Source organism: Marmota marmota, unplaced genomic scaffold (assembly GCF_001458135.2).
Source record: "Marmota marmota marmota unplaced genomic scaffold, marMar, whole genome shotgun sequence".
NCBI classification, from domain to species: Eukaryota; Metazoa; Chordata; class Mammalia; order Rodentia; family Sciuridae; genus Marmota; species Marmota marmota.
The window spans coordinates 49,295-60,853 of record NW_026006769.1 but is presented as its reverse complement, the minus strand read 5'-3'; the positions used below and the strand labels follow the sequence as shown (position 1 = coordinate 60,853).

The 11,559-nt window shown below is 41.3% G+C and overlaps 1 protein-coding gene across 1 annotated transcript in view; it reads left to right on the top strand.

Annotated features, from left to right (window-relative positions):
- LOC107133606 (glycogen debranching enzyme-like) overlaps positions 1–11,429 on the top strand; it is a 53,177-nt gene extending 41,748 nt beyond the window's left edge. The window contains 3 exon segments of the mRNA XM_048797659.1: positions 8,083–8,273; positions 11,021–11,069; positions 11,186–11,429. Of these exon segments, the coding sequence (XP_048653616.1) occupies positions 8,083–8,273; positions 11,021–11,069; positions 11,186–11,429 (484 nt within the window).
- Positions 11,430–11,559: the final 130 nt, after the last annotated feature.

Genomic DNA, 11,559 nt, shown 5'->3' with positions numbered 1-11,559 from the left:
CTGATGACATCAGATCTCTGCCATGTTGGTATCCCATGCGAATGGCAGCATTTCGTTCCCTTTGCTGGGTGACCAAAGCAATGGGTGAGTCCTGACCGGCCCTCAAAAGCCCCTTCTCAGTCCTGTTGCCACTGCCTATGAAGGCTCGGTTGGTATTTACCTCCACAGTATTCAGCAGGACCTGGACCAAGAAGCAGTTTCCACGGGTTCTTTATCCCTGGGCCAGAGCAGTTCCGGGAGCCAGAATTCAGCCACTCCGTGCTCGGTGTATGTTCTGATAAGAGCAGGCTCCAAGAAGCAGTTTCTGCGGGTTCTTTAGCACTGAGCCTGAGTAATTTGTCTGCGAACCGCAGGCGAATGGCAGCCTGAAATTACCTGTTCTATGGCTGAATGAGCTGCGATCAGTCGGAAACAGGGATGGTGACGTCAGCTCTCCAAGATGGTGTCCGCTGGCTTCCTCTGTGGTCTGACCTGTGTTGAGAACCGAATTGGACCGCTTCTTTCCCCCATCTCAAACCCAGAATTCAGCACTGAGTACAGTGATTTCACAGCTGGCAGAAGCCCACAGAAACTGCAGCGCTGTATCTCCTCATTTTCCTGCGCACGCCTCAGACTCTAGCCGTGGGGCGATTTGCTGAATAAGCAGCGTGACCCTCCGTGCGGACAAATCTCTCGCATTTGAGCCCCCGTAGCTGATCCTCGTGCGATGGAAATCCTTCCTCTAGGTTTTGGAGCACCCCAATTTTGCTGGAAATTCCTAACAATATAGCTTTTAGCCATTCTAACTCATCATTCTCCCGCACAGTGATGCGGTACACGGGGGTAATGCACTCCCTTCGCCACCATCTTCAGAATCCAAAAGCCATAAAATATTAACCAAGAAAAATAAATTCAACAAAAAGCATGCAAGACTTGTAAGAAGAAAGTTTAAGCTATTAATATGGGATCTTAAATATTATACAAAGATATATCATGTTCCTTGTGGGACGATAGCTAACATTTTATGGTTATATGTACAAACCACACAAATCCAAATGGAATTACTTTGAATTTGAATAAGAAATAATACTTTATTAAAACACATGAAAGGAGTATTGTGGAAGAGTATGCCATAGAAGATTATTTTAAATACATATTGAATTAAGCAAAATGCTGTGTCATTGAAGACAGAATATTAAATAAGGCATTACAAAAGTATAAGCATTCCAGCTTGAAATTGAAATTTATATGTTGACCCAAAATATGATAAATTTGGTGTTTTAACTCAGTGGGGAAAAGAATGGATTACATAATAATTATGATAACTGGATATCTTTTTGGAAAAACATTAAATTCTTTCCAACTAGATTCATTTTCCTCATATTCCAAAACACTGAGCATCAAACATTCTAGAAATTTCCAGATTAAAAAAGAAAATCATGTGCCCCCCCAAAAAAAGATTAAAAAATGAAAAAAGAACAAAATTGACTTCACCAGCCACACTGAATTTCAAAAAGAGATAAAGACTTTAAATTCCTTATATATCTGATAGAAAATAATGTTCAGTCCTGAGTTCTCAGTGAAAATATCTACTAAGCCCTAATCTCCTAGGACACTGTGTTGAACAATTCCATGTTCGTATGTGAATAGAAATGCTATTAAATCTATGACCATTGTCTCTACACAGGACATGCCAAAGGTACTCCATTTATTATGGCAAGGGTCTGCATAGTTGTGTGGAAGATGAAGATACAACCCTACATCTCTGTTTGGGAGTCTGCTGCCTCACCCTTTGCAGCCTTTTCCTCATCATATTGCCCATAGAGGTGAACCAGCTTCATTCAAGTCTGGCAGATGTTTTCTGCCCAGGCAAGGCCTAGTGCCTGTTCTTTACTGGAATAAGCCCTAGGTCAGTGAGTGCAGTTGCATTGTTTTGTCCCCTATGTGTCCATCCTTAGAAAGCTTCAGTACTCAGAACTGAACACAAGTTCTGCCCTGTGTCTCCCCCATCATGTCACACCTATCTGAGGACAGGGCCATGTGCACACAAGGATTTTTCTGCTTTTAAATGGAACGCTGTGAACAATGTGGGTGTTATGTTCTGTGCATGTCCCTTAATAGAAAATAAATGAATCCCTTTAACCTTTTCCACATCTTCCTTTTTTGTTTTGTTTTGTTTGTTTGGAGTATTGAAATTTCTGCTACAGGGTAGAATTACTCCTATGTTTGGGATAGACTCCAAATCATGCCATGGGTTAAAAAAAAATGATTATCTTCAGATATTTGAGTGTTTTCAAAACCTTTAGAAAACAGTGGGGCTTCATTTTGTCATCACAAGATAACAATTTATAGATATGTTGGTCATGCATATTAATGATTTTAGACTTTGTGATAAGAACAATTATAACTCCACGAAATGCTTTAAATCATGTGTGGCATAATCCAATTTACATTTTTGGAAGACCTGTCCTTCACAAGCGAAGCAATAATGACTCAGGAGGTCATGGATTACAGGACTTAGATGAGATGAAGGTATTGGCATTATAGGTAGAATCACAAGATTACTCAGAGGTAGAGTTCATGAGATTTTTTGATTAAAATGAATATGGAGAACAATGGGAAGAAACAGTCAAAAGCATGTCCAAAGTTTCCAACTACAAGGGGGTGGAATGGAAAGATATTTTCTAATGCAGCAACACTGGAACAGGTTTAGAGGAACAGAGAAAAGAGTTTGCTTTCGGACATGGTTACAGTATTGGGACTAGCCTGGAGTGCATTTGGAGGACATTATGGACATGGACCTGGAATTCCATGAACCAGAATCACAGACCTTCCCTCCCAGGGAGCCTGGAACATTATAAGGATAAGATACATTTGGGACATAATCCACTTCAAAGTACAAAAGAGACTTCCAGGGAATGAGGATGCCAGATAAAACATCTGGATGCTTTGGATATATTACACAGTTACATTGAAAATGTTTTCTGTTTATTGGACATTTAAATTTAATTGTGTATCTTCTATTTTATTTGCTAAATCTGACAATCCAGAGAATATACATATGTTCCTGACTCCCTAATCTAATCTAATTTTCTGTCCTCTATACATTTCTGCCCTGGAGGAGATGTCTAGTTGAGGGCTCAGGGTTGGAACATGAGCTTGTGTAGAGCAGCTAGTTGCTTTGCTGATGCTACAGTGTGTCATGCAATAGGACCAAGTGAAGGGGATGTTGCCTTTAAATCTTTATGTTTCATTCTGAGGAGCCCCTCATAAGGCTTCCCCTCTTCTATCAAATAGAAAGTTTTTCTCCAAGTGAGGGATGTTTTCTCTCTCCACACTTGCCCCACTCTGAACAGGTCTCTAATCTGGATGATACCTGCATCAGCAATCCTAGCCACAAGGGGGCAATGTGTGACACCAAACTCTGAATGGGAAGGACATCTGCACCTGCCTGCAGGGCTACAAAGAGGCAGACTGCACAGATATGAGGATGAGTGTGCCATGGGTGAGTACACAACCTTTCCCTGCTTCCAGTGAGTGTCAGATCAGTAAGCATTTCACTGGGAGCTCATGTTACTCCAGGAGTGTGTTACACCCAACTCTCACCTCTCCCATTAAGTATCCTCTTAGCAATTAACTCTTCACCATTACCTTGTATTCCATTTGGAGAATTAAATATATGGAAGGTCTGTACTTGATTCTTCATATAAAGCCTTCCTAAGTGGCAGTTTAGCTAGCTACGGCATACTGAAAAGCACTAGAGCAGAGATAGCCTATGCTCTTTTTTTTCTTTGTAAAGTATGCAAAAAAAATAGAGAGTAAAAATCTACATGTAGCAAAATGAAATGTCACCCCTATCTCTCACCTTGTTCAAAAATCAACTCAAAATGGATCACAGACTTAGGCACTAGGACAGAGACCCTGTGCCTAATAGAAGAAAAATAAGGCCCAAATCTCTACCATGACATCTTAGGAATTGATGTCTTTAACAAGACTCCTATAGTGCACAAGTAAAATCAAGATCAATAATTGTGATGGATTCAAATTTAAAAACTTCTTCACAGCAAAGACACAATCAATGACATGAAAACAGAAGCCGCAGAATGGGGAAAAAATCTTCATCACACTCACCTCTGATAGAGCATTAATCTCCAGGATATATTAAAAACTCAAAAAAAAACACCCAATAACTTAATCAATAGATGGACAAAGAAACTGAACAGACACTTCAAAGAATAAATGCAATCAATCAACAAATATATGAAAAAAAATGTTCAATATCTCTAGCTGAAGGCAGAATTAAAGACAGACATTCAGTGTACATAGGCAAGAATCAGATCTAGAGAAGGGAGTCCAGTTTAGGTCCAGGAAGTTGGAGACCACCTCTGAGGAACTGAAATCTTAACGTCTTCAGAGCCCTTCCTCCACCCTTATCAAGATAACCTGCCAAAGCTCCAACCTATTGCTAAGGTAACCTGTCCCAGGGATTCTCCCTCCCTTCAGGGAGTTGTAAAAATTGTTAATTGATGCACCCTGGGACCACTTCCTGCCCACATCACTCCATCTTGGCCCCTCCAACCCATCTGCTTCTCACCTTTTGACCATCCCACCTGGGCAATCTCCTGGGCCTAGTCACACATGCAGGAAGGAAAGAGATAAGGAGAAGAGAGCAGGAAAGCAAAGGAAGACAGAATGCTCTCACTCTTTGGGACACCAGGATACTAGCTATGGCCCCCTTCTCTTTCACAGGAGAAGTTTGCATTACCCCTTTATAAATAAGCCCTGTTTTATATTCTTGCCTCTGCACCCTTTTTAAAGTTATACTTAAACATGTGAGGAAGCAGATCTCATCACTGATAACTGGTGTATCATAGTCATGAGAAATGCAAATCAAAACTACACTGAGATTCCACCTCACTCCAGTCAGAATGGCAATCATCAAGAATACAAGCAACAATAAATGTTGGCAAGAATGTGGGGGAAATGTACACTCATACATTGCTGGTGAGACTGAAAATTGGTGCAACCACTATGGAAAGCAATATAGATATTTCTAAGAAAATGTGGAATGGAACTACTATTTGACCCAGTCATCCCACCCCTCAGTTTATACACAAAGGACTTGCAATCAGCATACAACAGTGAAGCAGCCACCACTGTCTGTCCCTGGAGTCCAGTGCTGTTCCCTGACCCTAGCTGAAGGCTGCTTGTTAGGAGGAGGCCCTGCTGCTCCTTCTGGGCAGGATTTGGAGCTCTTTTCTCTAAGAGCAAACACATTCTATAGGTTTCACTGGCTTCTGTTGTATGCATTAGAGGCATGATTATGGATAAAACTGTGATTAATAGAGAAGTAATATGTCCCAGATCAAAGGAAAATTTATTAGTGGAATATTAACCAGTGTGTGCCTTTGCTAGAAGACAAACTGCCAATATCAGGGGAGATTTATTGAGATATCATCATGGACTTAAGGAAAATGGTCTATGTAGGGGACAGAGGTAGGGGACATAATTAGCTGCACTCATTTTATGATGCTATTTTCAAATCCATTTCTTCAACCTTGTCAAAGACCTTCATCCAGGCCCTCACACATTCCAAGTTTAAAGACAGTTTTTTTTTTCTTTTTTCTTTTTATTTTTTTACTTTAATATAAATCTAATACACATAGCAGACACATGCTGATGGTAAAGAAATTTGAATTTTGAGAAACTACTAATCTAAATACTTAGATTAATCTACATTAATCTAAATACACAAATGAAAGAATACATTTCAACTTACAGTGAGAGGAAGCAAATGCTGAGCCACAAAACCTAACTACTTAGGAGTGTATCTATCAACATGTCATCATATTCTTCTCAAGACAGTTTTTTTCTGACTTGCCTGAGCATAAGAAACATGTCCCATGCCTTTGGAGCTGAGAAGGCCTGCCCCTCTCCACTTTTAGATAAGTCCCTCAAAGGGATAAATAGATCTTTGTGAAACCTTCTGAATGTGGGTTCACAGGCTGGGCCTTGCTCCAGGCTGGGCTCCAGAGAAGAGAAGAGCTGTATGAAAAGAAATTTGAGAGATTTACCTGCATCTTCTTGCTGCCATTAGAATGAAGGTGCTGCTGTGGGCCTTGCTGTCATTCTAGTTTTAACAGACATGCTGAGAACCTGGGTGGGAGGTGGGTTAAGGAGGCTTTGTATCCTGTGGGATTACATTATTATGCCAGGAGGCATCAGGTGTGTTTTCTGGGGAGGAGAGAGAGGGCTTGGTGTAAGTAGATACCACTGAGGGGCAACAGGTAGATATGAGTGGTCTGCAGCAGGTAACTTAGAGAGGGATCCAAGGAAGGTCTCAGGGCCCTGCCAAATTCATTTCTGCAGCTGTTAGAAGAAATTAAATAAAGAAGTGCCAGCAACTAAAGAAATGTTTGTAGAATTATAGGTGATTTAAATAGTCCCTATCAATTCATAATATATAAATTTAAATTATTCCAAACTTGACAAAGCTAACCTCCTAATTAGCACATCCTCTTTAGTTAAGCACTGAAGCTCAAGGCTTTACTAGAAATTGTTTCAAAGCCCAGTCCTGGAAGAAGAACATACTAATTTCAATTTCATAGACTCCTTGTGCTGTTGGAGGGTAAAATATTATAGTAGTCTCAAGAAAAGAATTTCTCAAAACCTAATGTTTGAATCACCTGCAAATTCTGAAATGTATATATTGGGCCACACCCATCACAATCTATGTGATAGGGCCTAAGCATCTCATTTAAACCAAGAACTTTAAGTGGCTAATTTGCACACTAAAGTCTAAGAAACACTGAGAGATAATGAATTGTTTTCTTAGTTTTCAGAGTTCCATAAAATTATGCAGAGAGTATTTCCTGAGGTAGAATATATATTAATGAAACTCTAAGAATGAAAACAAAATGCTTTTCTTTTTAATAAATTTAATCATTAAACTAAGTTAATATTCCATCCATTAAGTTTCCTAGTGAATTCCAATTACCATAGGTAGATATAAAAGAGGTTGACTAACTGAAAAGTGAACTAGTGGTAAGCCAGCAGAAAGCATGTTCCAGAGGTTTCTGTAAGTATACTCGCAGCAGCAGCAGCAGCAGCAGCAGCAGCAGCAGCAGCAGCAGCAGGATAAGCCATCTTTGCTGACATCTGAGGTTCTGAAGCCAGAATTAGACAGGCAGTCAGTATAGACAGTCAAATCCTCAGGTCAGATCAAGGAGGCCAATTCTGAGTGAGTCCAGGAAGTTGGAGATGTCTCCTGGGGGATTGAAATGTTAATTTATCAGAAACCTTCCTCCACTCTTATCAAGAACCTGCCCCTGCTCCAGTCTGTTGCCAGGGTTAACTGTCCCAGGAATTGCCCCTTCCTACAGGGAGCCAAAAGGTTGTTAATTAGTGTGTCCTGGCCTGCTCCATCCTGCCCTTCCCCCTTCAGCCCACCTGTTTTCCACCTTTTCGCCAGCCCACCAAGCAGCATTTCCTAGGCCTTGTCAGGAACACTCAAAAGGCTTTGTCTCAGTGTGAATTCTCTGTTGTTTACTGAGAGTGTGTTTGTGGCCAAAGGATTTCCCACACACACTGCAATCATAAAGATGTTCTCCACTATAGATACTTTTATAATGAACAAATGTGGATTTGAGTATGAAGACTTTCCCACAATCATTGCACTTGTGAGGCCTTGCTCTCCTGTGTACTCTCTGGTGTACAATTAGGTTAGAATGATGGCTAAATTCTTTTCCAATTTCACCACACTTATAAGGCAATTGTCCTGTGTGGATTCTCTTGGACTGAATAAGGTTGCCTTTTCGACTGAAGGCTTTTCCACCTTCATTGCACTCCTAAGGCCTTTCTCCAGCGTGGATCCTCCAGAGCTGGACACTGTAGCTTTAGGACTAAAGGCATTCCACATTCCCTACACTTGTGATGCATTTGTCCAACATGCAGGATCCCCCTGCTTGCAGTTCTCTGGTCTGTTTTCCTCTTCTTTTGGGTGATCTTTTGCGGCAAGGGCCAAGCTCACCCAAGCTCTGCAGCCCCCAGAGCTCCTGGAGCAGTGGGGAGCCCACAACACTGGACCTCCGCCCTTCCGCCCAGCCCTCCCACGCCCTGCCAGCCCAGTGCCTGCTCACCGGAGATTGTGCCCAATGAGATGTCTCCGCTCCTCGCCCTGGTGGGGAGCGCTACCCGCCACTGGGCTGCCCTCCGCACTGGCGCTCCTTCTGCGGTGACACCAGCCTCTCACCCGGTGACCACCCACCAGCTCCTCATGCAGTGCTCCCCAGTCGGTGAGAAGGAGTGAATAGCACCCAACTGCCAACAGCCTCCCCTCGCGACCTCCCCGTGACCATCAGCGCAGATTGGCCAGGCGCTGCGCGTCCCCTGCTCCCTCATAATTATTCCAGGTTTTAAACGACCTTCTATTTTCTGCATTAAACATAAAGCGGCACTAACCTTGGAGACGGAAACTAAGAAGAAAAAGTTTTATTTATATTGGCAATGATTTCTTATATTTGACATACAAAAAAGACAAACTATTAAGGTTAAAAAGTGATGAACACCATTGGAATCATAAACTTCTATTGTTTGAAAGATTCCATCAAGTAAATGAAAAGACAAGTCACATATAATATTTATAATAATAATAATATACTTGATAGATTGACATTATTCAGATATCTTATTTTAGGCTTATATCTATTATTAAATTATTAAAATTTATATACTTAAGGCCACATAAAAGTTTCTAACTTGGCAATAGTAAGACAAGCAACTTAAAGAGGGATCAAATATTTCAACCCATACTACACAAAGAAGAGAATGTAAACATCAAAGAGCACCTGAAAAGATGCTCAAAAGCATGAGTCATAGGAAAACAAAAATGAAGACCAACTCACATCCATCACAATGTCTAAAATTCAAATGACCATGCCAAGTGTTGGAAGGATTTAGAACAAACAACTACAGCTCCATTCACTGTTGGTGAAAGGGATAAATGTTACAATCACTTTGAAAAACAGTTTGGTGGCTGCTCTAGGTGAACATACATTTATCATGTGACCCGTCAATGCTGTCACCAGACATAGAAGCACAAAGCTAAAAAAAGGACCTGTAACATGAACTTCAGAAGTGCAGTACTCAAGAGTAATTCCAAATGGAAGCAATCAACATGTCCATTAGAAAGTGCATGGCTAAAACAAGTTATAATCCTTACAATGGAATACTACTCAGCAATAAAAAAATCCTGATACTAGTAATAACAGGAAAGAATCTCAGAAATGATATGCTGAGCAAAAGAAGTCTCAGCAAAGAATGTATGAAAAATTATTCCATTTATATTTAGTTGCACAGGCACTTTCCTTCCTGCAAGTTGTTCTTTTCGGGTATTTTGTTCACAGTGAGAAAAAGCTGACTAAAACAATTCTATTTCATGAACTTGAAAAACATGATAATATTGGCATATAAACAAATATGCTAATGATATATCAAATCAGTGGAAGAAAGGATAGCTTTTAAAAGAAAACCATCTATTCTGGCACAATTAGGTGTCCATCTAGAAGGAAGTGATGCTGGGCCACTGTCTCATCAGACTCAAAAATAATTTATAAATAGATATAAGACTAAAATGTAAAGGAAAATCAACTTAAATATTAATTTCAAGATAGTACATGTGTAACATTGGCATTGGGGAGTTTTCAACTAACACTGGAAACTCAGCACATGTAAAGAAAAAGGAACTTATTTGATAACACTAAAGTCTTCCAATTCTTCTCCATGATATATCTCTTCCTTTGTTGATACTTTTGGGGGTTTGTTCATTAACCTTGAATCCTATGACCCTGGCAAAATCACAAATTAATACCAACAATTTTAGGAAGATTTCTTAGGATTTTCTACATACATTTTTTTTTTTTTTGTAAATAAAAGTAGTTTGACATCTTCATTTCTGCACTTTATTTCTCTCGGCTTGTCTTTATTTTTCCTTATTTTGTGGACTAAGATATCCAGCATGATAGTAAGTGAACATCGTTCCAGAAGCTATCCTCACCTTGTTTCCTAGGTTACATGGGGAATATTCAGCATGTTACTAGTACCCGTATAAGTTGTTTGTTCTTCATAGATGCATTTTGTCATTAAAAATAATTTCATTCTATTCCTAGTTCATACACACACAAAAAAAGAATTAAATCAGGAATGAGGTGAAGGAAGAAGCCACCAACCAAGAAGTGGGTGGCTTCTAGAGCCAGAAAAATCAAGGAAGCAGGATGTGCCTGACATCCTCCACTGGGTGACAGCCCTGTTCCCCAGTGATTTTAAGCCAGTGAGACCTTATGTGGACTCCTAACCTACCACTCTGACATAATGGATTTGTGTTCTCCTCAGCCATGACGCTTGTGGAAATTTGTTACTGCAGCAATGGAAAATCATCCCTAGTGCCTCTGTCACTCACCTCAGCAGTGAGGAGATCTGAGGGACATGATGAATTCTCTGTAAATTCTGAAGGTCTTAGATCAGCAGGTCAGGAGATACTATTACATATTTGAAGTGATACAATAGGTACTTGTCCTCTGTTTTCTTTTTGTCCTCTTTTCTGGGACTTTTCTTCCTCTTTTATGTGGCTTTCACTCTATTTTCTGAAGTAAGCTGATTTGCTAAGTGTTACTATTTGAGTTGTCCTGTGATCATTGATTATTTTATGAAGGCAACCAGCACTTGAGGCACAGAGATAAAGGAGAGAACTTTGCAGGCTGCTGCAATAACCTCAGGGCCAGAGGTCCTTACTATTGGCTGCTTTATCTTTAAATTCAATAATGGGTCTGAGGACTTTCCAACCATTCAGCTAATTTTGCCAGCAAATTCCTCTTTATTATAAAGGCAAAAGCAGTCATACAAATCCTTAAAACACCTGGTGAAATGCAGGTTGACTTCACATCTCCCCATAAGAGTGGCCATGTCTCTACCCAGGGAGGTCTCTTGAAGAGTCTTTTGTTGTTGCTGCTGCTAATGGCCCTGGTTTCATTGATAATGATTACAGGACCCAACATGGCGGCCGGCGAGGAGGCAGCACTTTCAATACCTCCACAGTAACGGGATCAGAGAGACCCATTAATACACCCACATGCTACCTGCTGAGAAACTTCTCGCAAAATTAGACCTGCCGGGAATTAGTAAGTTTATTGGAAGTGTCAGTTTGTCTCAGCCACAAGGCGCAGGGGCCCAGTCCCACCGGCCGCCACCTAAAGGCCGCTGCTAGCCCGGCGGCGAACATTCAAACAGCCGCTGCCTGCCCGGGCCCCTGCCGGCCTGGCTCTGTGAACCACCCCCGGCGGTTCGGCACTGCAAACGACTCCCCTCCCCCCCCTCGGGTGAACAGCTCCCGCCCGCCTGGCACTGCGAACAGCCCCGCCTGCCAGGCTCTACGAACGACCCCGCCCAACCGGTGAAAGGCCCCGCCCGCCTGGCTCAGGAGGCGACGTGAAGGGACTCTAACCAAGCCCTTATGAAATAGCGAACTGGGAGCTAAAACCAGAGATTGAGTCAGACCAGAGACAAGCCAGTCCCACCCCTCCTTTC